The sequence below is a fragment of the Microtus oregoni genome, unplaced genomic scaffold, assembly GCF_018167655.1.
Source record: "Microtus oregoni isolate MIOR12 unplaced genomic scaffold, Mior012 000060F_ref0000265, whole genome shotgun sequence".
NCBI classification, from domain to species: domain Eukaryota; kingdom Metazoa; phylum Chordata; class Mammalia; order Rodentia; family Cricetidae; genus Microtus; species Microtus oregoni.
Window position 1 is genome coordinate 228,229 of NW_024543870.1, and position 26,892 is coordinate 255,120.

Sequence of the window (26,892 nt, forward strand, 5' to 3'; positions counted from 1 at the left end):
TCTCTAGAGAACAACGGGCTCATTGAGCTGCTGCGAGCTGCGGCCGTGGGGGAGCGGCCGGACCGAGAGCGCGAGCCGGCCGGGGGTGGGGCCGCGCGCAGGGGCCACCGAAGCTTAGTGGCCGCAGCGGCGCGCCAGGAAAGCCCGGCCCCGGCCCCGAGCCCGCGCGCACTGCGGCCGCTGCAGCTCGTCGCGTCCCTCCCGCCGCGCGCGCCCATGGCGGTCGCGGGCCAGCTGTGCCTGATCTACCTGTCCGCGGGGCTTCTGGCCCGGCTGGGCGCAGCCTTCAACCTGGACACCCGGGAGGACAACGTGATCCGGAAATCGGGGGATCCCGGGAGCCTCTTCGGCTTCTCGCTCGCCATGCACTGGCAGCTGCAGCCGGAGGACAAGCGGCTGTGAGTTTCCCGACTCTTCCCACCCCCACCGGGGCGCCGCGTTGCGCCGGGAGGAGCGAGGGCGCGTCCTGCTGCCTCCCGTCCCGCGTACCCAGAGCCCATCCGTGGGCCAGCCCTGCCCGGCCCTGCCCTGCCCTGCCTGCCCTGCCCTGCGCGCTTGCACTTCTCCGGTCCAAGACTTGCGGGGCCGGGCAGCCGCGCCCTCCGCGCCCGGTGCTCTGCGTGTTCCAGGAGCGAGGAGAACCGTGGGGAGACCCCAGGCCCGAACCGGGAGGACATCACCCCCCTTACCCCAAGCACTTTCCGCGGTTCTCCTCTCCGGGCTTATTTTGCACAGACCCCGGCAGGTGGCACGCTTTGCTGAGCCTCACGTGTGAGCCAGGGACAGTGGTGGGACGTTGGGTTACGGAAAGTCTTTGAGGGAGACCCAGGCCTTTCTCAGAAACTCTCCAGTCGTCCTGTCCCCTGCCTGGCTCGCGTGCCCCGCGGAAGTTGGGAAGCCACTTTTTCGCTGTCCGTTGTGACTTGTCCTGCAGAGTGGACTCTCCTACTTTCACAGGCTTTTTAAAAAGCACCTGTTCCACAGGGCTAGATCAGCTGTGAAAATAAGCATCTTCAGTGGTGTGCTAGGTCCCTCTCCCAGCTCCCTGGTCGCGCTGCAACACCCAAGAATCCTTGGGCCCCTTTGCTGGGTGGAACCCACCGAGGAATTAGACCACCGTGACCCATCTGAGCTGGGACTTAGCAAAGAAGTGACAGTCATCCCCCGACAAGCACTTCTTCAAGGAGAAAGCGACTGGTTCTCCCTTTTAAACAGTGTTGGCTCCTAAATGACCCAGTTCTTTTGACTGGAGAAGATTTTCTGGAGCTTAGTCGCCTCTGTCGCGGTGAGGCTGCATTCTTGATCCAGGCTCCAGAAGGTCGTTCTGACAACAAAAGGTCCTCCTCCCCTCTGGGGCCTTGAGTTGAACCCCGGTCCTTCTAGGACCAGCAGAGCAGAGAGAGCAGAGTGCAGTCAAGAGGGAAGGAGAGGCCGATATGATTTTAAACTGGAGAAAACCCCGATGTCAGCTAGTTAACAACTCTGGATTTTGTGCATATTGTGGACTTCAGAATTTTAAAGTCAGAGTTTTCTGATAACACCTGCTATGTGAAGCAGAGAAATCTCCTGGGGGTGGGATGGTCCCAGGCGGGGAGGGGGTCTGAGTCGGGGAAAAAAATTGTTGGTAGACTGTAAATCTGAAGTGAAAGGGTTTTGTTTTCTTTTTCTTTTTGTCAACCCAATGGATGACATACACGGCAGACACACATGACCTACATGGAGGATTTGAGCTTGTTCGTATAGAAGTGATCGTTGGTCCAACAGAGGGAAAGCATCCCTTCCCTTTGACATTCTCTGTATCAGAGACCCCAGAGACTGGCTTCCTGGACAGACGTCCTAATGGGGAATAAGTGGAGCAAGCAATGTCCTTGGGATGGAGACAGCACACTGTGCCTGTAGTCAGGAATCTCTGTTGTCATTAAGGCGAGCAGCCTCAGGCTTGCTAAGACTTGTCACTGCTGCTGGGCTGCTCTGCTCTTGCAGCTGCTCCAGGTCCTCCTGGGACTGAGGCCTGATGCCTGCTGAAAACTCCATAGAGGCTGGTGGAAGGGAGTAGCCGGCCAGACCCTCAGATGAGTAGAGACCCACTGTAAGGGATACTGTGGCATATCCTGGAACTTGGAGGCAGAAACGGCATCTGACCCAGGGGGCTGTGAATCGTGTCTAGGTCCTCTGACCCTGACATAAAGTGTCCCGGGTTGAAGAGCAGCATAGACCCTCTAAGGAGAGTCAGCGGAAATAGCCCATGTCATCCCATTGCTTCCTTTCACAGAAAAGGATGTGGGTGTAAATGACAGAGCCAGTGAGACTGATGGGACACTGGGCCCAGTTTCCAAACACTGGGAGCATCTGTCTGTCTCTCTGTCTCTCTCTGTCTCTCTCTCTCTCGTGTGTGTGTGTGTGTGTGTGTGTGTGTGTGTGTGTGTGTGTGTAGAAAGCTGAATTTAGGTTTCTTCTTGACCCTTTAAGCTGCTAACCATTTGCTTTAAACTGTGGTCTCTTCATCTGTAGAGTGGAGAAGTTTCTGCTTAATCGGGTTGATGCTCAGTGTCTGTCCGTCCCATCCCATCCCTCCCCCACTCCGCTCCCCCCCCCACACCCCGCATGGACACCTGCTGGTTAAATGGAACTATCGATGGTAATGCTATTTAAAAGTAGACACTGTGGGCCTCCTACAGTAGGTGTCAGGTACTCGACAGCATTTGTGATCCTATGACTGTCTCGTGTCAAAACCAAAGGCCCTTCCTCGGGTAATTAATATAATATCCTAAACCCTGCGTCATATTTATGAACTCCAAAGCGACTTGTCCCAGGCTTAGAGTCATTGTGGAAGCAAGCTTACTGAACAGGCGACTTTGAGACAAGGTCTGTGGGACTACCAGATAAATGCACAGTTACAGAAAGCCCGAAACCCTTTTCTTACCCCCTCTGTAATTTAAACTTTCTCTAGTGGGTATTGCTGAGCTTTGGATGGTCAGGTTGGTTAGGCCCTCTAGACATCATCCAGGGTTCCAGGAGATAAATTAGACTCCCAGAGGTTATTAAGCAGAGAGCTGAGTGACTGAGGTTGGGTGTGAGCGCCGCCGCAACCTTCAGTCTGTCCTGGGGTTGAGTCACCTCCAGAGGTGGAAGGTGCGTGGTGGGGACTGTGGGTAAAGCCGTCCTGTGACTCACTGGACTCTTTCTGGGCAGGTATGGATCCATGTCTGAGCCTGGGAGGAGGTGCGCTCCTGGAGAGATCCTCTGCCCTCCTAATCTCCCCATTTTCTTCTTGTGGGTTGGTCTTTTGGTCAGCCACTTGCCTCACTTTCCCAGGAGATTCCCAGGCTGACTGTTACTTCCATCTTCTCGGGGTATTGTTGGTTTTACTCCATCATGTTTTCTGAGCTAGATAGAGATTGTCTAATCCATTTGTCCCCTTTATAGATGGAGAAACGGAAGCTGAAGGCCACGAAATGTCTTACCCAGAGTCTCATGTTGATGCGCGTGTTTATGCTATCCATAAGAGGATAAATCAGAAATGTCCTTCAGATGCAGAGAATCTGGCAAGCTGCTGAGTTCTGGAAATGTATTCTAGTGTGTTGATTCATTGAGCTGCTTCCCATATAGGTCAGGGCTATCTATTTAAGTATCAGTACATGGACTTTCTTCCTATTTACCCTTAATTGCAACTGGCTATGGATCAAGCTCCTTCTACCAACCGAATGATGTGGCTGTCTCTACCCAGGGGTCAGAGGATGTATTCCCAAGCGCTGGCTTCCTTGCATTCAGTCCCTCCAACAGAGTGTCCCTGTGGCTCAGGGCCATCTCTAAGAACTGCTGTGTCACCTTGAGGCTGGGGAGAAGCAACCACAGTAGGCAAGGAGACTCAGAGGAACTATTAGGAACAATGCATTACTGTTTACGTTTTTTACAGTTGGGCAGTACTGGAATTCTGTGGTATGTGGATTTAAAGACTCGGAGTTAACATATTTCTGTGACCAATATGGTCAATAAATTCTGCACTTTATTTAGGGACAGTGAGGCGAAAACAAAAAATACTGTTAATTGCTTACCAGGTGTGCACAGCACAGTAATTTGTGCTGAGTCAGCCCATCTTAAGAAAAAGTCAGATGCCAAGAAATATCCTCCCCTCCAGCAGTTTCTTCATCCCTTGAGTGTGGGCAGCACATGTCTGGCAGCTCTGAGGTTTAAAGCTTTCTTCATCTTCAGGGGATGATGTAATCCCTAACTGGGTTATAGGTTCTGTGAGGGCAGGGACCTTAGGCTCCTCTTTGTAAGAGAGCACCTAGCTATGCCTTCCAGATACAAAGAGGTCAAATCATGCACTCAGTTTGACTTGTGAAATCAACTCTTCCTGCTCAAGGTAGAGAGAGGGAGCAATCTACTTTGCTGTCCTTGCTCAGGGCTCAGGGTCTGCAGTCTCTAGGGAAAGGGAAGCTATTGGCATGATATAAAGAGACAGAAAAGTTCTTATTTTCCAGTTTAGTGACCAAATCCCAGCTGAGGGATTTTCAAGACTAATTTTTTTTTAATTATATTTGTCTTTTGCCCTGAAGGCAGACTTTAGAATTTAACTTCCAAAGTCAAGCTGCTCTGGGCTGCCATGGACGTTCAGGGTTTGCTAAGTTGCCTGGTTGTTTGAATCTAGGCAGATGTACAACTAGAATCAACCTCCTGAAAGCAGCCTGAGACCAAATGGGAATGCCCATGGGGACGCTTGGGAATTAATAGTGAGGATAATGAAGCGATCTTGGGTATGTTTTATTAACTCCTTGGGTGCACTGTTGACTACCAGCTCAGTCTTTTTATGGGGCCCAAGAGTGACAGAACAGGAGTCTTGGGGTTGGCTGACACTGCCTTCAGGCTCTGGGGAGGACCGAGTGTTGTGTGAATAGGATATGGGCCAGCCCCGGTCCCTTGGGTTTGGGTACAGCCCTAGAATCAGATAGATAACTTTAAGTCTGGAAGGCACTCGAGGACCCTTACATGTCTGGTCACCAGGGTAACTCCTGGGGGCCCTTCGGTACAAAGTAGTCTTCTGAGATTGTCTCGTAGAAATGGCATCAATTTCCGTACTTGGGACCCTAGTTTCTGCTCCCACAGAACCCTGTGTGTGCGCTAGAGATGCATCCTTCTTTATTTGGAGATGGTTTGTGAAGAAGGGTGAAGAACAGGGCTTAGGGTTAGCTGGAACCACATCCTGTTCTGTCCTTTGCTATCCATGACTGCTCAGAATTTTTGACCTCTGTTCCTTTTCTCTCCTGTAATAGTAGAATCTTGGCCACCTGAGACCAGCGCTGGCCGGAGGAAACACTTTGTGCTTGTTAAATCAAGAAACCCAGGTTGTGAGAGGTGAGCGTGGCAGGTTAGGTAGAGCTGGCCTTAATTCCACGTCTGGGATGAGTAGGCACCCTTTGGGCTTTGGTTTGGCTACTGTTGGTGTGTTTGTGCCCCTTTTCTTCGGCTCGGTTGCCGTTACCGTGTGCTGGACCGCTCTCTCCAAAGAGCCCTATCTTGTAGCTGTGAAGCAGTGAACAGATCCCCGTGAGCTTTCAGGATTTCTAGGAGATGAGGGAGCAGTTGTGTGGGGAAGGTACAGGGCAGCCAGGTGACTACAGAGAACACCCGTGGAGGGTGGATTGGCCAGCAGCAGGGGTGGGCTCATTAGTAAAGGATTGCCAACTGTTTGATGACCAGGACTTAACAGATCTCTGACTGTGAAAGCCCCCTCCCCTGTTCGGTGTGTGGATTCTGGGCCATTTACACACTTCCTTGCCCTGGCCGATTTATGTTTCAAAGTCCTTCATACATCATTAATGTTTCGCAGGAAGGAACTTGTGCAAAAAAAAAAAAAATGCATCTAATTGTTGTCGTCCCAAGGTTGAAGGATGCGTGGGGACACGAGGAAGCAGCATTTTCTGAGATTTGTGGTCGAGCCTGGTATTCAGCCTTCAGACAAACGTGAGAGGCTCCCTGTGAATGAATTAGGAACTGGGGCAGGTGGGTGGGCCTGGTGTCCAGCTCGGCCCCTGGCAGTCTGATTGCAGGATGGAATAACCAGCATTTCATCCGCTGCTGTCTGACTCTTCCGTTTCGATACATAAGGCGAGATAAGCAAACCAACAGGAAAACCCTGTGTGGATGAGTCCATAGGACAGAGGCTTTCGTGGGGGCGGACCCTCCATCTGTCGACGTGGCACTGTGTTCTGCCGTTTGAATCTCTGGTCCTGCCGTTAAATCCCTAATTGACAAAAGCTGTCTAAACCTTCACATGGTTAAAAGACTGCTGAGAAACTTTTCAAACCTGTTAATTAAGAAAACAAGCTGTTCTCAGTTCCGGGGGAGAAATACCATGAAGGTCTGTGCAGAGAGCCAGAGCAGGTGATGGGGAACCAGGAGGGCTGCTTGCTTACATGCTTGCTTACCAACCAGGTGTTTTTGTGTCCTGCAATCTGAAACTTCACACACACAAACACAGATACACAGACCCCTATCAGACACAGTATAAGAAAAACACTTTAGAGAAACACTCTTTCTAAACCTAAGAGAGTAAAAGGGAAAATGATAGCTAGAAGTAATTTGAGAAGGTAAGTCAGGTTGATGACGTGGAGACCTGATACTAAAGAAAGCCTAAGGCATTGCCTATTACCGAAATCTGCCTTGCTTGCTGATGTCCATGGTTTCTTCTTGTTGACAAGCCTGTTCTTTGGTGCTAAGATTGATTGTCTTAACTCCTTGTGTGCTCCCCAGTGTCAAGCAAATCTGATAAGCACTTCAGACCTAGAGGGTGAGATGTCACTAACCTTGAGACTCCCTAGCCAGGTACCCACTTTAACCTTCTCTTTGGGACCTGCGCCTTTGATTAAGATCAGTCTTTGTGTTGTTTTTTTTTTTTTTTTTTTTAAATCATCATGCTGGAGGCCCTCAGTCTAGAGAATACAGATAGGCAGATAGGTGGGATGGGGGTGGGTCTCAGAGTGTGAGGTTCTTCTGTTGATCCTTTGTGTTGAAGCCACTCTGCTGCTTGCATATCCGTCAGATGTAGGCCTAACCTGCTTATGAGGAATACGGTGCTTGTTCTGTAGAACGAAGGTGTTGAAGCAGGTTTTCAAAACTACCAAGAGACTGAGAGGCGAGAGAGATTGGGGCCTATGGACATTTAAGATCCCGACTGTACCGGTCAGGCTGATGATGAGGCGTTACCTGACCTTGGAAATACAGATGGTTCTGACCCTTCTGGGCCCTTCTAGAGGCTCAGGAGCAGTGAGTCTTGGGAAGAGCGGAGTTGTTTCCAGAAATAGATGGTCCAAAGGTCAGCAGAACACCTTCTGGGTATCTGAGAGGCGTCCTGATGCCAAGGACACAAGGACACGGAAAAGCCACCTCAGATCCTGTAAGATAAGGCTCTTTAGAAAAGAAAGGCCTTTCAATTGCTTGTGCTGTGTTTAGAAAGGACTAGGGCTGTTGAGAAAGGATTGTGGGGTTTGGAGAGGCATCCTACTGCTGGGGATGCTCCCAGGAGGGAAGCAGGGACGACATTGGTCCATCCCTCTTAACACTTGCACACACGTGCACATGGGCTCACATCCATACTCATGTTCACACATACACACACATGCACACATTCATACATATACCCACTCACATTCTCTCTCTCTCTCTCTCTCTCTCTCTCTCTCTCACACACACACACACATACACACTGTAACCCTACCTTAGCAGCAACAGCTAAAGACTGACTGAGGAAAAATTTTTTTCAGTGCCATAGGATAAGAAAATAAGCTCTGTAAGGTTGTGTGTCTGTCTGTCTGTCTACACGTATATTGATTTTCATTGGTCTTCTGATTCAGCCTAAAAGTCATAGGGATTTTATCCTCACTGGAACATGAGAATCGGATGTGCTCTGGACCTGTCAGGGACGCCATAGCTAGCTAACCTGTGTGGATCTTTCCCTAGCTGTGGTTCACCCAACAGATGCTGAAAACTTAGGGTGTATCGGACACTGTTTGATTGATGGAGGCTGTAGCAAATGAAACAGGCAAAGGTCCCTGTGTATCTTCTGAGGGAAAAGAGAACCAATAAACATAAGTAGGTGTTTCGTAGGTGGTGATAAATGATAGAGTGGAGAAAGGGGCTGCTAGTCTGCTTGGAAGCCTATTGTGGGGCCTTAGGGATCAGTTTACTCTTTTGTAGGAAATCTTTTAGCATTCTGCTATCCATCTGTCTGTCTGTCTGTCTATCTATCTATCTATCTCCATATACACACACATTCATATAGATATATACATTCATATACACATATATACATTTATACACACATATATACATTCATATACAGTATGCTACATTGAGTATGGGCTGGGCGAAAGCGAGGCTGAAGATAGTGCTGCTGCGGGGTGCTACTACATACCCCTGTAATCCCAGCTCTCCTCTCGGGAGGTTAAGACAGGAACGTCAGGAGTTCAAGGGGCGCCTGGGCTACATAAAGAGACCCTGATTTAAAACAGCAAAAACCAAACAAAAATCAAAAGAAATAATACTAATTAGAAGGTGTCTGTAATAATACATAAGAGATGATAGCTTGGACCAGGGTAGGAGCAGTGAAGACAGTAAGAGACAGTTGTGCAAGGTAAGACATGCCTGTAATCCTGGGACTCAGCAGGCTGAGGCAGGAGGATTGCCAGTTTGGGCTGCATAGCAAGAAAACAAAACAAGCGGTTGGATTCTGACTAAGTTGAAAGTGGAGCTAGCGGGATTTCGGGATTTCATGTGGACGTTGAGTAAGAGACACAGAGGCTGGAAGAGAAGGTGTCCCAGGTTGGTGAGCAGCTGAAGAGTGAGGCTGTAGAAGGGTGTGGGGAGGATGGTGGGAAGGGTGGATTTGAGGGACAGAGCAGGAGTTGGTGTTGGCCGCGGTAGTTTGGGGTTTCTGGGCCCACACTTCCAGGTACTTTTAGGGAAGCAGTTGATGAATCTGAAGGTGGGAGGTTTAGGTGGTGCTCCCTAGAGATGAGGTACATTTGCTGTACAGGGGAGCAGAGGCCAGGAGCCTCTGGGAAATGGCGCCCCAGGGTTTGGTTTTGTGTTTTGAGAAAATTATAGTAAGCAGGGTTGTTGAGGACGATTCAAAAGAAAGGGAAGATGAATGCGGGGGGCAGCTTGCAGGTGTGATGTCTGCCACTAGCAGGGGAACATTCTGGTGTTGGGGCTTGGCCTTGTATTTGAACACCAGTGGCTCATTGTAGTAGGAACACAGAGTAAAAGGCATGGGGCGGGGAGGTGGAGGGCCCGGGATTGCTCAGCAGATAATCAGTTCATGAGCCTGGCTATGCAGTGCTCGCACGGAAATTTGCCTGGTGTGTAGGGTGGTTTTTTTTTTTTTTGTTTGTTTGTTTGTTTTTTTTTTTTTGTCAACTGGACACAGACCTGGATATCCCTGGGAAGAAGAAACCTCAGCTGAGAAATTGCCTCCATCAAACTGTAGGACATCTTCTTGATTAATGATTGATGAGGGAGGGCCCAGCTCACCGTGGGCAGTGCCACCTGTGGCCAGGTGGTCCCGATTCGATTAAGAAAGCAGGCTGAGCAAGCCGTGGGAAGCAAGCTGATAAGCATTGCTCTCCCTGGCTTCTGCTTCCGTTCCTGCATCCAGATCCCTGCCTTGAGTCTCTGCCCTGTATTGTGGACGGCGCTGAAACAAGCCCTTTCCTCCCGTGCTTCTGGCCGTGGTCTTTATCACAGCCAAAGAAGGCAAATTCAGACACTGGTAGGAGTAAGGACACATTGTACAGACCAATGGCCACGGACGCAGTCCTAGCTCCTTGCCCTTCTGTTGGTGTCCGTTGACAGGTCTCATCAATCAATTGTAGTGTGAGTCACCCTGCCTCTAGGATGGTGAATACCAGAGCTCTTTATAGCGTGCCTATCCTGTCCAGTACACAACAGCCTTCTTGTGCCTCCCTTAAAGTATAGATGTAGTCCCTCTAGAGGAGGAAGTTTTGGGAATCAGGTTAAAGATCATGTCGCCTCATGTAGGCTTGTAGCTAGAGGTGGGAGAAGCTCACAGGCAGGTGGGAACCCTCGCATTGTCTGCATGAAGGTACTATGGGACTGGAAAGATGGAAAAAATAGGAACATACTAAAAACATTTGCGGGTCTTCATTTCCTTAGGCTGTATTTGAGATACAGAGAGCCACAGCTTTCATTGTGCTGTTCCTACAAGAATCATTTGAGGTGTAGCAAGAACTTCCCCTGAATGGAGGCAGCTGTGGCCACAGCACCTGGCACTGTCTGGCCGGTATGGTCTGGTAGTTTCTTCAAGCTGAGGTAGTACCAAGGTGTACAATGGGGGCACATGGTGTGTGCATTGTAATGGGTATGGTAACTCTGTGTGGTCAGGCCCTCCAAGCCTTGCTTCCTGAGCTGCATGGCTCAGTTTGTAGTTGGCTTAGCCAATCCTCATCGCTGCCCAGCACATTGAAGGCCTCCCCGCCCCTGCGTGGGGGACTGTATTCTTACTGTTCTTTTAAAATGACATGGGACCTTGCTGAGTTGTCAGAGAGATGGAAAATAAGGACAGACCAGCCCTTGAGTTCTGTCCTGCTGTCATTTTCTTTTCTTTTTTTTTTTCAAAACAGGGTTTCTCTTGTACAGCCCTGGCTGTCCTGGAACTCACTCTGTAGACAGGCTGAGCTCCAACTCAGAGATCCACCTGCCCTCACCTCCTGAATACTGGGATTAAAGGCGTGCAGCACCACGCCCAGCCCTCCTACTGTCATTTTCAATCTCCTCATTGAAGTAAATGGCATGGGCCTTTAGTAATTCAAAAAGAAATAATATCTTCAGATTACACGAATAGTTAGGATATTGGCATCTACATTCCGGGGTATGACACAGGTCAAATATGGAGCATCTTCCTGAAGTGGCATAGTGCTTTGTTGGTTTTTATTTTTTGAAGCCTCTATCATAGTGCAGAACGGAATACGTGAATTTTTAAATGTGAAACATGAAGCTTATATATAACAACATTTCCAGCTTTTGAGAGTCCCTTTTTGCTGTCGCCCATGCATCTTCACCTGTCTTCACCATTGAGTCCTTGAGGGTTTTCATGAATTGAGTTGAGGAGCATTGGCCCGTCTAACCTTTTTCTGAGGACAGAAGACTCAGCCCCCACCCCAAAAGCCCATGGCAGGAGGGGGTAGTAATGAGCCCCCTGACCCAGAAGGCATCTGTCCGTCTTCTGATGGGAAAGCCAATCTTTAGAATTAAGCCTACCCTCTGTAAATCACGCAGTTAGAATAATATCTTAATTCTTCACGTGTCCCCACATAGAAGAGAGCTCAACTCCACAGGCAGTGTCTCCCTTGCCACTGCTGATGGGCGGAATTCAAGTGACCGCAGCCCTTTGCTCTGCTGAGTTGCAGGATTCCTCGGGTTCACACTGGTCAGCTCTGCTGGTGTGGAGAGTTTGCACAGAAGAGAACACTGCCCGCTTGCCCTGGCCAAAACCCTTGTGTGTGAAAAGTGCTCTGAAAATGTCTGCTGGATAGATGCTGTCCCTGTTAGTTTGTGAGCCTCGACAGAGCAAGGCCTGAGGTTGATTTTTGGTTCAAATCTACTAATATATCCTCAACTAGATAGTTCGAGGGCTCTTTGAGTTGGTTTAATTCCTCTCTACATATGTCTATTACTCCTAGAAAATGGGCTGACCAGATTGTCAAACTGATCCTTTTACCCTAGTTAAAAGAGGGATAAATGGAAGCTCATGACAAAAAGGTTTTTCACGTTAACTATTTCTAAGTGCACAGTTTGATAGTGTTGAGGATATTCACACTGTTGTATACTTCGGGTGTGCACGCACACATGGTGTATGTGTATGTGCAGATATGTGTGCTTATGCATGTATGTGTAGAAAAAAGTTGGTGTGGGTGTCTTCTGTCCCTTTGCACCTTACGTTTTGGGTCAAGGTCTTACTGAACCTGGAGTTGGCCATTTAATCCAGACTAGCAAGCCACCAGGATCTGTATCTGCCTGTTTCCACTCCCCCGCCCTTGCTGGTATTACTGGAAAGCACAGCTCCTGGCATGTATGTGAGTGCTGGGGATAGAACTCAGGTCCTCATGGTTGGGCAGCAAGCCTTTTACCCAATGAGCCACCTCCCAGTCCCCCTCCCTGATACTCCCTGTACTGTGATACTGAGAAATGATAAATGGCCACAACATACTAGCAAGTCAACGTTAATTCAGTAGAGGGTGTTGAAATTACCTCTTATCTGCTACTGTGTCTAATGGCGTGGCAGTAAAATTAACCTTGAGACGTTGATGGTAGAAGTTGGAATTCAGTCTCGTGCTTTACAAGGTATTCTGCCAAGCTGGTAAAGGTACCAGTTGAAGCTGACAGCTGGTACCTGGCCCCACCTGTGGAGGAACCCGGCATCCTTAGAGAAATTAGAAGATTTTTGTCTTAAGTTTTTTTTTTTTTTTTTTATTGTGTTAAGAGAATATTGCACTGGTAAAAAGTCTGGCTGTCTTAGCTGGGTGCTCAGATCTTGCTGTTACACTTTCCTCGCTCACGGCAGCTTTAAAATGAAACTGAAATGTGCCTTCAGTTGCACACTGAGTGCTTAGGCTAGGTACAATGTGACAGTGACATTTAGGGGTCAAAGGTCAAGAAAGTACCTGTTTGTTCAGGGATCGTCAGTTGTGCTGGCAGCTGTCCCTCAACAAGGCCATCTTTAGCCGACTAGAAGTACCTCTCTTACTCACCAGCCCCACCCTGCTTCCTTTAGGCTGTTAATTTATTACCTGGGAGGAGCTCTCTCTATTTTTTTTTTTCCCCGTTGGGTTCTCAACAACTGATTTCTCAGAAGTTGTTTGGGGTCTGTTACGAAAAGCATTGAGGGTTCCCAAACTTGAGGCCTCTAAAGACCTGCGGGGCTCGGGCTTTGTTTCTGTGTTTTCTTAGAACTTTAACTCGAGCTTGGCATGTGTGTCTTGCTCTTCAGAAATGAAAATGTAGCTTAAGACACGTTGAAGCCCAAGGTGCAAACCTCAGGTGCCCTTGTATGTTGAGCAGGCAGACTCTAGCACTGTTGCTCAGCTTCGGGGGAATTTGGTTACCTTTAGAAAGAGCCATCTCCTGCTCAGGTTGTGGGTGTAGCTGGGGTCTGCTCTAAGAAACGGCCCCAACACCCTTGTTTTATAGATGAAGAAATGGAGGCATAGATGTCTCCGGGCCATCGGTCTAGCTCACAGCAGACAGAACTGTTCCCACGATCCCCTTCCCACTCAGGCCCCACCCACCTCACTCCTGAGCAGAGGTGTACCCTTTGCCTCTCTGCCCTGTCTTTATGGAATGTCACTGTCCAAGCCCCAGTGAGCTTTTCCTTCTTGAGAGTCATGGAGATGACAGGCGTTTCTTACTCAGGAGGAGCCAGGCTTTTTATTCGCCTTAGGTTGAGACTTGCAGACATCCCGGGTGTGGCCTGTTGGGCACACCCTTTCTGCTACCTTTCTGACCACGGAGCCCCCCCTCCCGCCTTGCTTTAGATTAGATGGAAGGTGGACGAGGCCTCTGACTCAGGTGGTGACTCACCCTGTGCCCAGTAAACTCCGCTCCACCTATGGGAAGTGATGACCCTGGCAGCTTAGGCATGGTTTCCAACGGGAATACTTGGAGCCATGTTTTAGCTCCAAACACTGGGGCTCCCTGAACTGTCTGACTGCCCTGTCGAGGAGAGGTGGGGGAGAGGTGAGGGATGAGGAGTTTGTGTGGGGGATGTTTATCCACAGTTGAGCTGCTCTTCAGAGTGGTGGGGGTGGGGCTCAGACTTTCAGAAAGCCTCTCCTCACTGCCTGCCTGTGCTGCACCTCGCTTTGCTGCGGTGTACCACTGGGGTGCCTGCCCCTTAAAGCAGCTGCAGCTTTTGTATCTCAGTCTTTTCCAAGCTGTGCTTTACCTGTGCACATCACTGTCAGCACAGCGTTTGTGCAGAGTAGGTATGTGTTTATGTGTTCTTTGTTGGCTGTCAGGCCTCTGGATGGGCCATAAAAATTAATCTTTGACTTTTTTTTTTGTCTGTTGGTGACTCTCCAGAGATAACTTGTGTAAGCTTGTCTTATGCAATGACAAGGGTGTTACCTCTATGGCCTGTGCCATTTTTTTTGCAAGATTTCCAGTGACTCCTATGTCTATCAGCGGATGGTATATTTTAATTATATTTTTAATTTATTATGGTTGTGTGGTACAAAGAGTTTGTAAAGTGACAGTCATCCTCCTGTGCTTGGTGTAGAGCCAGTCATCCTCCTGGTGCTAGAGGTAGCCACTGCTTCCTGTTAAACACAGTCTGGATGTGGTTTGCCCCCCAAGGGTGCTGGTATTGAGAGGGTGGTGCTCTGCGGAGTGATTGGGTGTTGTTTCACTTGATCCTTGATGTAGCACGGATTCTAATTGTTCTTAATAAAAAAAAAAAAAAACCAACCCGGAGTCAGATATTAGGGGGTGAAAGCTGAGAGATCAGAGAAGCAAAGTGGGCAGCGACTAAAGAGACCTTTTACCTCTACCGAATCCTCGCGCCAGAAGAGCGATCCTGTCCTCAGACTGCGTCCTCTGACTGCTTCAGACTGCACCTCAGGCTGCAGGTGTCTCCACCAAACCTCAGACTGCCTCCTCAGACTGCATCTGAGCTCCTGTCTCCTCTCTGCCCAGCCACGTCCCTTCCTGTCTCCTCCTCCCTAGTGCTGGGATTAAAGGCATGGGACTGACTCCCAAGTACTGGGATTAAAGGTGTGGGCCACCACCGAGTGGCCTCTTGTGGCTTAGCTCTGCGTCAGACAAGCTTCATTTGTTAAAACAGGAGCAAAACAGCGCCTACTAAAAGTGTAGACCATTTCAGATGACCGCGTTGATCCCTAGCTAGCCGTACACATGCTCCTGGAACTCCTTGGTGATTATGGTCTTGTTCTACCTGGTGCTTATGGAGCTGTTACAGTCATGGACCGCATTATCTCAGTAATAACAGGCCCCCGGACAACGAGCTCGGGATATAGGAGTGAGAGTGAGCAGCACTGGGTGTGAAAATATGAGACTGTGTCCAGCCTAGTAAATATGCCGCAGACAGCCTGAGGGTCTTTCTGCACTGCTCTCTCCACGCTCTGCATAGTAAACCCCAATTCCGTCACCTAGGTCCCCCAACAACCCAGCAGCTAGAGGGGAAATGTCTGTCTGCAGTAGGTACTTGCTGGGTTTCTTAACTCGTTCCCAAACCACTCCGGTCCCTGAATATTTTGTGACTATCCAAGCGCATAGAGTAATGTAATTGTTTAGATACTATATTTGGGTTTTGTCACATTTACGTAGAGTTTAAATTTGCTCCTGTTCACAGTATTCTACTTCTAACTCTCTACGTTTAAGAGAAATGAAAAGGCCCAGCTGGGGATGTGGCAGAGAGGTAGAGCCTTTTTGCCTGCTGTGTGCCAGGCCTGATACCCAGCATAGCAAAAAAGAAAAATCCCGGGTCTTCAGTACTGGGACTCACTATCTAATCATTCCGCCAGTGGGCCTCAGCCTTGTTATCCAAGATGTAGCCTGTGTTATCTGGCCGGGGGTTTGAAAGGGACGAAGAGCAGAACTAGAACACATGCCCACTGTACTGGCTCTTACGGAAGGCTCTCAGAAGCGCCCATGGACTTCCCACTCAGCAGGACCCAATGTGGCGTGTCCGGTGGAAAAGGAGGACTTGGAGAAAGTTGTCCTCTGCGCAGCTTTATGCCCAGCTAAAAAGCCTTTTACCCTGGAAAAAAGAAACCTGTACTTGGCCCAGGCCAGCGGCCTCTGGCGCAGCTGCGAGCCTTGTTGCTTCAGTTACTGCAGTGAGAAAATCAGCTGTGTGATCCTATTAATTTCCTTTTGAAAACACTGAAAAATTTGGATTTCCTCAGCTCCTGGAAGATATTAAAGTGGGCACGGCACTCAGCCGGGTGTGAGCTTGTTACATAGACTTTATCTCTTCCTGGTTTTTCTTAAAAACATTTTACTGAAAAGTGGTAGAACTTAGTTATTTCTTCCTTTGCAAAACGAACTGCGAGCTGTTTGCTAGCATCTAAGAAAGCAGGCATGGACGATATTGCTGCGATGTGCCGGCATATATACAGACTTCCTGGTTACTGTGTACTGAATATAAGATATTAAAATGGTGAGCAATTATAAAAAGTAAATATTCCCTTGGCAGACGATTGCTAGGCTGTATCAAGTGTGAAGGTCACAGGCCCAGTGTCTATAGCTTTCCAGTCTGGCTCCTTGAAAGGAAAATTCAGAGTCTGGACCCATGTACAAAACAAATAGTAGTTACAACAAATAATGTGCTGCAAAGTCAGGCGCCCGATCTCTGGGACGTGATTAAATTCCACATTTGACAAGCTCTGGCAGCCACTTTATGAATGAAGTCCCAGGGTTGCTTGGAGACAGACTTACAACTGGGGACTTTCCGATTTTCCCTTTCCTGACTCCAAGAGACAGCGTTTCTACTGTAGCCCTTGGGTGGCATCTTGTTGCTCTGAGTGGCTTTGTCAGCCGGCCGGAGAACACTTCTTAGAGAATCAGTCAGAATACATATACTTTTAGGTCTGTGCTGAGTCAGAGTGGAAATGGAATTCTTACCACTTTAAGTGTGGCCAGCGGTTAGTGTGATGGTGTGTGCCTTTTCCTAGAGATGACCTCAGTCCCTACTGTCGGGAGATAAGGAGCAGGTGTTGGTGGTCCGAGGTCAGTCGCCTCAAAAACAGATGCGAGGGTAGAACCAGAACCCTGCACCGCCCCCCAGCCCCTTTAGTTGTGAATCACAGCGGTGGTGATCTAACCTTCACTCCCACGCAGGTGTGCGGCAGAGATTTCTGAGCAGGATATTCTTATAGGTAAGAGAAACACATTTGGCCTTGGGTGACCCTTTATGTGGGAGCTCCACAGCTGTTAGCTCAGAGATAATGCCTGTAGGCACCAGAACCGGCAGGCTTCGCTTATACAGTGTTCCATGGTCACTGGCCCCTGGGACGCGTCCCAGCAGGCTCTTTCAGGGAGACAGGGAAAGGGTTCTTAAGAATTTTTGGAAAGGCCACAGCAAAATTACTGGCCTTATGACGCAGTTAAAGACAAGTAACGTCTTGGGGTTCCTGGTGTGTAGGTCATAAAGCACTTAGTAGGCCTTAATTATAATCACCTCTTGTAAATAAATGTTCCTTTAAATGGTTAACTGAGCTTTTGAATGATGCTATCCAACCAAGCAAAAGTAGTCTAGTGATTTAGTGGCTCAGCGCAGGCTCTGAGAGCGAGGGAGTGCTGGGCACAGTATGTGACTGGGTAGGTAGGTTCACGTCCTCTGTAAACTGGGATCTCCTTTAGTGAATCCGTGAAGGTCTAAAGCGGGAGGCGCTAAGGTCCACCGGGTTCAGAGCGGAGCACCATCTGCATTGAAGAGCACGGACAGGATAGCTTGTGTTATTAGTGCAGGAATAGCGTCTTCGCTCTGGTTTGGAGGTGGGCATGTGTTCTCTGGGACGTTCTAGTGTTCTGATATGGGAGGCTGTGGCTCTGTTATCAGCTTCTGTGTAAACCTGAAAGCACACTTGGGGTGGGTAGATCTCCTCTGCCCTAAGTTTTAGCTCAGACTTGTCTAACTAGATCAACCAGTTAATGTAGTTTAAAAGGGCTTTCTTTTTTTTTTTTAATTGTTGTTGTTGGCCCTAGAGGTTATTAAAAACTAAGCCCAGATTCCTGCCCTCAAGGAGGTGATTGTGAGTTAGGAGGGTGGAGTAGGAGAGAGATGAGGGTAGGGTGTGGAAGGCAGGTTTACGGGTAAGGCTAGGAGCTGCAGCCTGGGGATTGTTGGAAGAGGCCACCTCTCTCTCTCTCTCTCTCTCTCTCTCTCTCTCTCTCTCTCTCTGTGTGTGTGTGTGTGTGTGTGTGTGTGTGTGTGTGTGTGTTAGTGGGTAGCGGACATCGGAAGCAGAGGCTCCGCTGCTAGGGTGTGTCTGGGAATTGAAGGGAGCAGGATGCCCCCGTGGATGGTGAGGTGTGGTTCGTGGAGGGACTGTCCCCAGGTGTAACTGGAAGAGTGTGGCTCAGCAGGAAGGGCCTAGGGCTTGAAGGCCTACCCACATCAGGAATGTCTGAGTCTTGGGTTCTTTATCTGTGAGACAGAGATGGCTACCCTCCAGCGGTTTAGAGATAGTCAGATAAAAATGCCGGTGAAAGGGTTTGTTGGTCGAATGTATCTGTGAGACAGAGATGGCTACCCTCCAGCGGTTTAGAGATAGTCAGATAAAAATGCCGGTGAAAGGGTTTGTTGGTCGAATGTTCTACAGATGTGGGTGCTTTGTACATCATTTGGGCTTTCTGCCAGTCATACCCAGGAAAATAGAGGGATGCATGAGCAACATGTACCTGCGTTCATCCCGGATGCCAAGGAAGTGCTCAGGGCCACCCTAGGTACTGTATCCAAGGGGCAAGAGTCCCTATGTTGTGGGACTGGTAGCATTCTAATAGAGGAAAGATGGATCATCTCAGGTATTGGTAAGGCTGGGATGATTATTCAACAGGAAGATAGAAGTACCCGTATGTAGGGGTGGGGGGCGATTGGCCAGAGCCAAGAAGGAGGGATCCCCTCTGAGGAAGGGTTGCTTGAGTTGTCCTGAGGTATCCAAAGGGGGACAGAGGGACACAGCATAGCTCTCCAGTCTAAGGCAAAGATGTTCTCGGCTAGAGGAAACAGTTGCTGAGAACTCAGTGCCCGTGAGGACGGTGGGCTCAGCAGGACAAGGAAAGTCTGCCTGGGTGGCCCGCTCACCTCTGTTCTTCAGAGCTGGAAGGGCAGATGAAGGGCTGCTTGCTTACAGCCTTCTTGAAGCCTCTGTGGAGAGCCTTTGGAGGGCTGTGGACAGAGCCCCAGTGACCAGTGACTGTAGGTGTAGGAAGAATAGAGCAGATTCTCTGTGGATAGTGAGCTAGGGCGGGGCAAAGGCGGGGCAAACTGACCAGTTCAGATCATTCTGCCTGAGTCAGGTTTGAGCTGGTGGCAGCTTGGATCCTTCTCACGGCAAAGCAACCCCTGAGAAAAGGGGGGTGAAATGCCAAACGAGGGGCAGCGAGTCAGAGCTGGCCCCTGGCTCTTGTCCTGAGGCCTGAGTGGATAGTGTGCGTTTGTCACCACAGGAAGACCTGGCTTGAGAAGAAGCCAGACTTCTGTTTTGGACAGCCTGAGGGGTGCCAAATGGGGGTACTACTAGGTTCCTGGGTGTCCGCGTATGGAGAGGAGAGGTTTGGGATGCAAAGAAGGATTGTGGCTGAATGGTTAGTTAGCCACAAGAAGGGCCCAAGGGAGGAGACTGTACAATGGGAGAGAGGCTGCCAGTGCTAGCCAGGGTGAGGGCTAGTCTGGCAAGTATTTAATGTGCACATCAGCCTTAATAGCCTTCCTCCATCACCCAGGCTAGTTTTCTTTTCTTTTCTTTTCTTCTCTTTTTTAAGATTTTCAAGTTCAACTTTTTTTTTTTTTAAGATTTATGAGTCCTCTGCCTGCACATACACCTTTCTTCCATAGAGGGCATCAGATCCCACTATAGATGGTTGTGAGCCATCATGTGGGTGCTGGGAAGCAAACTCAGGACTTCTGGAAGAGCAGCCAATGCTCTTAACCCGTGAGCCGTCTCTCCAGCCCCTGCCCAGTCTAGTTCCTAATTGAATTGTATTGTGAGGTCCAGTTGAACTCGATGGGAAATGCAAGGTTAAACCTGGAGGTCTATTCCCTCTCCAGCGTGGGCTAAATCTCTTCTCGTGGGGTTCAGTGGGAATAATCAAAGGGGACAGGGTATTCTCATGACAGCTAGTTGGGCTTTGCATTGGAGAAGGGGACAGAGAATGGAAAGGGTACTGTGGGTCACCACTTGGAACACCAGCAGTGAAGCCACACCCTGACACTTGTTCCCAGTACCCTCTTCAACCTGGCTTACCTTGTTTGTTCCAGGGGCTTGCCACTGCTCTGAGTGTCAGCAAATGCATAATATGCTAACCTTTTTTTTTATTTTTTAGGGATTAATTTTTTAATTGATTTGTACATAAACTACACAAATGCCTTTCTGTAAGTAAAAGGCAGCGTATTAGATACGGAAAATTAAAACCAAAAATAGAGAGTAGGCATTGCGTCTTCGCTGAACCACTGCCTGTAGCAGGCCGGCCTTGCCCAATTCTGAGACAGTGAAGGGGACTCCCCACCCCACCCCGGTCCAGTATTTGAACATATTCACATAACCAGTTATATAGTCTAGACCTAAAGTCAGTAGGTTTTGAGGTGGGATTTCCATCCTTGTGAAAAGAGAGATATTCTTGTAAAGATCTCTCAGAATTTTAAGTCTGTGAAGTATTAAAAACAACTTTAAAAAAATTGTTTAACTTAATTGGTTTGCTTGCTCACTGAGTGTCCTTGGTGTACCAGACACTCAGCTGTGTGCTGGGGACCCGGGAGTGGGCAGCATAGATGGCCTGTGGCCCATGGACGTGGCCTTCTGGGGAGGGAGGAAGGACAGCGGGCAAGAGTTGTCCCTGGTAATTGCAGCGAAGGGAAGGGAAATGAGAAACAAGAGGCGGGGGAGGGTCAGGAAGGTTTTATACAAAGAACGGGAGGATGCAGGAGGATCCTGGAGGAAGGGGAGCCAGTGCAGAGTCCCGGGCTAGCAGAGAGCTGATGGCCGCAGGAGCCCAGTGTGGTTGGAGGGTGAGGGCCAGGACCACAACCCTAGCATGCCCTTTAGAGGTACTGAACCTGAAATGTCTTCTATTAAGATCATTATCAAAATTCAAGTTCTTGGTATCAGAGTGGAAATCAGTGTGGATCTGAGAAAGGGGCCATTTTAGAAATTTAGGAAGGGTAGGCTGATTCCCACAGTGTCCGTGTCCTGACTCAGCCAAGACAGTGAACATGCTTGGTTAATGCCTTCGGATTAGCTGCCTTCAGTTAGGACAATGACCCAGATAGACTCAGTGATTGCAGGGAAGGACCGTCATAATGGGAAGAAGGGGTCAAAGAGATTTGAAACTGTCCTGCTGGCCCTGAAAATAGGCAAAGAGGGCGGGCAGCTTAGAAAATGGAAAGGACAAGCCAGTGTGTCCTAAGCCACACAGCTCCACGGAAAACAAACTCGGTGTCTCCTTGAATATGCGTGGTCATCTGACTCATCCCAAGGGCGGCAAGGGGGTAGGTCCAGGTCTGCATGCCACACTAACAGAAGTCACTGCTCCATAGCTGAGAACAGCTGTGACTTTTCCCTGGCAGGAAAGCTTGAGGTTTGCAAATACACATGCGGTTAGTCCCCTTTAAGCGGTTTTGAAATGATTTCTTCGGACTGATAAAATAAGGAGAACTAAATGAAATGATGGACATAGGCGCATATCTCTGTGAGCGCAGAGTTCTCAGGTGTACCTTCAGACTTCCAATAGACAGTCACCAAAATATGGGGGTAATCGTTATTCTGTGGCCCTTTCAAAAATAAGAAATGTGGGATTTAGATTTAAAGTAAATATGTGAATATATACATGGATGTAGATGGATGTGTGTGTGTGTGCACACATGCACAATGCCATATAAGCAGGAAGGGGACTATTTTGGCAGTGGAAAGGGACCTAGGAATAGGGAAGGACGGGGGAAAAATATGACAAGATAAAATGACATATGTGTGAAAATGTCAACATGAGACAAGTTCTTAAAGTTAAAAATAATTCAAAAGTAAAAGTTTAATTAAAATATGTGTGATAGCTGGGAAACCTACTGTGTGTGGCTTGGCCAGGGCAGGCTTTAGTGGCTCCTTTACCTCTCCCTAGGTGAGAAAGACTCTGGCGTTACGGACTAAATTAATTCTAGAGAGGGGGCAGTAATGGCAAAATTTCCTGTTGCTCTGGTTAGGCTAGTGTATATACAGACGGACAGTGGCCATGGGTTGGTGAAGAGATGGGGTCTTCCTTGTTAACCCCCGGTCCTTCTTGTGCTGGACTCCTGAGGAGCCCTAGCTGTGGGAGGGCAGATACCTACCAGGTCAGTGGAACTTCGGTGACTGACTAGATAAACCTTGGGTGGGTTGTCTGGTCATGGGAAAGCCTGGCCATAGGACTCCTGGCAGAGCATGGCCAGTGCCTGTGAACCCACAGCCAATTGCTATCACACAGTGCCTGGCCTTGGGCATGGTGCTCACTATAGAATAGATGTGGGGGGTGGCATGTGTCACAGCCAGCTTTATGTCTGAGGCTGGGCTGACGTGACCGTAGCTAGGCTTCGACCTGGTACTTTTTGGAGTGGGGGAAAAGAAGGGGTGGTAAGTATTGAACTTTCAGGTGTGATCAAGGCCTGCCCAGGTAAGACCTGAGCATACAGACAGTCCTGGTAAGGCCTAGGAATAGAACTATTTCACAGGACAGCTTGGTGAGACCACAAAGGAACTCAGTACAATGTGGCCCCTTCCTAACATGCTTGCTCACACATGGAGAGCTTCTAGAAAGGTCTTGGGAAGTGTCTTTCTTTTGCCGTCGAATAGCACATAGAATTTATATTTTACTCCCAAATCTGCTCTAGTGCTTACAGAGTTGTTCTCTTAGGAGAATTGCCCAGGCTGACCACAAAAATCATAATTAAGATCCTCCTGCCTCAACTTTGTAAGAGCAAGAATTACTTTTCTGTGTCATGACTGTCATCTGGATTACTTCACTTTGAATCATGAAGTTCTTTTTGTAATGAACGCATTAGCTCCCAAACATCTCAATCATTTTTAATTGTGTATAGTATAGAGGTTAATTTTAAATAAAAATTAGTGCCTCAGAATTGACTCGGAGGAGACTCATGTTCAGATTTAGTTTGCAACCCATACTAATTCCCAGGGTTTGGACACCATAATTGTGAATCTTGGATATAAGCTGCTCTAGGAAACTGAGCTAGACAATACTCTCTGAAGTGATGTCAAAGAAACTTATGGATTCTGAATAAAATTAATTCATAAGATACAAGTGAAAGTATCAATAAATGAATATGGTTTTAAATGTTTAAGTTGAATGATCAATCAGATGGTCTCCATTGATTATTGTATCTACATTCAGTGTTGGCCAAGATGCCATTCTTGGTATTTTTCCCATCCCTTGGCGTTCATTTAGATGTTTGATTTGCACCTACTGTGAGACAGAAACCGACCTTTAACCTTGGGAAAAGGCTGGAGGGTCAGATTCCTTACAATACGAGTGTATCGTCGCCTGTGGTCTGGTAGCTAACTGGTTGTCCAGATTTGTCCCAGGCTCCTCAAATCCTGCCGAGGCCTCACAAATACTAAAAAGGCAGAAACAGATGGCATCTGGTACCTTCACAGGGAAGAGCCTGGTTAAGTTTGCACCCGTCATGCAGAGCCTGGTTAGAGGATGAGAGTGGTCTGCTCTGCAATGATGCTATAGGAGAGGAGCTGGGAACGAGGAGTCAGAGTCCATGCGTGCCAGATGTCATTGTCCTTCCCACTCTGTGCAAAGTTTAGCTCCTCGTGGTTAACAGCAAAGGCCCCTGTTGCTTTGCTAAGAGTGGGCGCAGCAGGAGAGTATTCATCTATGGGTTCTGCCAGGCGCCGTCTCTTCATTTTCTCTTGCTGCGGGCATTAGTGACAGATGGGCTGTTCTTTCCATACTGGCTTTGTGTGTCCTAGAGGAGGTGTGAGCAGTATCAGCAAAGCTTCGCTGCAGTCAGGAGCACCTCTTGCTCCTTGACACCGTGCAGCTGGACCTTCTGGAAGCTACTGTGCATGCAGCGTGAGCTTTGATTTCTTGTTGGCCCCAGGACCAGGACTGAGCATCAGGACGGGACCCTCGAGGCTTCTTGCACCCTGTGGGCCGTACCTCTTGAGTACTATCACACTTACGATTTATCAGTCTGGTGCCGGATGAACTTCCTGAGAACCTGGGGGTTAGCCATGATGCAACAGGGGCCAGGTGGAGCCTACATGAGTATGGGTGACCAGTGACTGATACTGGGTAGGAGGTGGCCAACAGAAGGTAGGAAGGGCCAGACAATACCAACAAAACCTGCATGCTCTCACGATGCACACGGTGAGAGCTAGGAGCTTTTAGCAGTGGCTATGGGAAAGCGAGGGAAAGGGTAAAGACGCCATCTAGAAGCACAACGGCAGCTGCTTCAGGAGAACTCGCAGATGAAGCTCACAGAATTTTGAGAACATAACACATGTACAAAAAGTAGTTAAGTAAAAAAGCACACTTCAAAGAGAAGGTGCTTCCAGGGGTTACAGGCCTGACTGCAGAAATCTTCAGGTGTCAGTAGAAACTCAGGGAGAATGGTTAGAAGCTGTCTAACCACAGAGAGGAAAGGTTGATTACCCCTGATGCCTAACACCTAAGTAGCAGGGATTCCAGAAAGAGGATGGAAGAGTGGACTGCGGAGTGATTCGGGCACGATAGGGGGCGTGTCCTGAGAGTGAGTATGTTGTCCACAATGTGAGCGAGGCTGTAAGAACTTAGGCTTTGATAAAGGCTTTTATACAGATTACTGCATCCCGGAATGCCCCGGGGTAAACTGGGGAGCTGAAAAGCCACCCTCAAAGGTTTTCAAGAGCCGCATTCTATGCCCTGACTCCATCTGAGGTGAGGGCCCATAGAGACTGTGTATCCATAGTCTTGACTTGTCCTTCATGTACTGTCAGGACAGCAAGAAAGTCCAGCCAAGAGAAAAGCATGGGATCCCAGGTCAGAGTGCATCACCCCAGGCAACAGTGATGGGGAGTCCAGCATATCCTGTGGAGCACGTCTGGACCAGTGACGGGAAAACAGGAAGAGGGGTCTGAGCCAGGGCAAGGTCTTGATTTAATACAAAGCACCATCGGGAGTTTAAGAGATCTAGACTCCAATAATGGTAAATGATGTCAGGAGAAAGAAAGGCGCCGAGAAAGTGCACCGAAAACAGAAGTCGTGGTCTGAACATGAGGCACACCGCACTGATAAAGCAGGGGAAGAGCCAGTCTGTTTGACCTCAGTGTTAGGCACAACTTCCACTGAGGAAACTGACGTCTGATTGTGATACTGGTCCTCCGTCCGTGTGTAGTTTGGTTCAGCACTGGATGGTACTTACCTGGCTATGTGGAAAGGAGGGAATGAATTGGGGCCATAAGAGGTAACTCGGCTTTGCCTGGTTGTGAGAGACAGCAGATGATGGGACTCGGGGAGAGAAGAGGATATTTGGGAGGAAGGGTCAGTATGCTCGTAGCCTCATTGCTCTAACTGGAGAAATTGAGATTTTAGAGGCTTATGAGATTCCCTTTCTGGCCAACATAGCCCAGAGCTGGTTGATTATTCAAGAAAGAAACATCATATTCTAAATTTGAAGAGAAGTTAAATCTAAGAAAAGTAAGAGAGTTGCCCAGTTTCGGGGGCTTGGGATGAGTTTAGAATCTGCTACGACCCGAAGTTCTTTTTTAATTTCTTACCATTGTTATTTATTACTTTACTGTTACTTTGACATTGAATTTGAAGATGGGCATAAATGTTGGTGACACAGGTCCTTGGGTAATGGCCATTGCCTGACTCTTCGGGTCTTCATTGAAACGAACCGAGAAGGCTGTGTTTTCAATTAAGCAATAATAGTGCCCTTGTTCTTATGAAGCAGAAGGTTCACATTTCCCAAGACAGAGCTGAGTAGCTAGAGGCGCAATCTTCAATCCTCAAGGAAATGAATTATTGCCAAAGACAATGAAGCAAAGCTCCAATTGTCTTTAAAGTTTAAAGAGAACCCCACTGTTTAGAACACTTGATTGAAATAGCTGTACGAAAGTGGGCCAGCTGTTGGTGGGGGAGTTGTGAATACGAGTGGCCGTGTGGCTCACTTGGTGGGTTTTAGAATAGCTTGTTCAGACCATGGTAGTGGGTCCAGAGCCCTTTGCCTGGAACCTCCTTTGGAGACCTTGATTTATGTCGTATTCTGAGATACCGGCAGCCTTTTTGGCATTACCTTTCACTATGACAAAGCTTATTTCTTACTGTTAAAGATGATGCTGTGGTTTTTACGTCTTATTTTAAGCTTTTTAAAAAAATTAGTTAATTTTTATGTGTATGAGTATTTTGTCTTCCTCTGTAATATGTATGTGCCTGGTGTCTTTGTGTAATATGTGTGTGGCTGGTGTCTTTGTGTAATATGTGTGTGCCTGGTATCTCTGTGTAATATGTGTGTGCCTGGTGTCTTTAGATTCCCTGGAACTGGCATTATGGATGGTTGTGAGCCCCCAATGTGGGTACTGGGAACCAAACGTGGGTCCTTTGGAAAAGCAGCCAGTGTGATTAACCACTGGGCCATCTCTTTACTTGAGTCTTGTCTTTCAAAGTTTTCCAGTATGATGAAATCTTCAGGGAGTTATTTCAACACAACTTTAGAACTTTGGAGGAAGGTGACCATGGTGGCTCAAGTCTGATCCATCCCTGGGAGGCTGAGGGAAGAAGATGGTAAAGTAGAGGACAACTGTGTCTCAAAAATGTTATACACCCACCTACCTCCCCTCAGAAAAGGGGGAAAATAGTAAAACCCAGTAGAATTAGCCATCTATGGGTTCTGGGGCAAGCAGTTTGAAAAGTGACTTCCTAGTGCCAAACTAAACTCTTGCACAGTGTTTGTAGTCTTTCCTTCTTTGGACCCAATACAGGAATAGACTTCTGGATGCTGGTCTGTCAGTTTCCACCACTTCCCTCCTCCCTACAAGGCTGACTCACTTCCCCACCCCCACCCCCAGCTTCAGCCTGTCTGTCTGAAGGCAGAGCTGTTCCTATAGGTCAGTCCTGCAGCCCTGGCCCTTGGAGTTGACTTGGTCATTGTAGTGGTGCCCA

At 48.4% G+C, this 26,892-nt stretch overlaps 1 protein-coding gene across 2 annotated transcripts in view; it reads left to right on the forward strand.

The window, feature by feature from the left end:
• Positions 1 to 216: 216 nt before the first annotated feature.
• The window catches only part of LOC121439279 (integrin alpha-6), a 67,038-nt gene continuing 40,362 nt past the window's right edge, over positions 217 to 26,892 (forward strand). For both annotated transcript variants that reach the window (XM_041639750.1, XM_041639751.1), the window contains exon 1: positions 217 to 398. In XM_041639750.1, coding sequence (XP_041495684.1) covers positions 217 to 398 — 182 coding nt within the window. The remainder of the gene's footprint in view (positions 399 to 26,892) is intronic.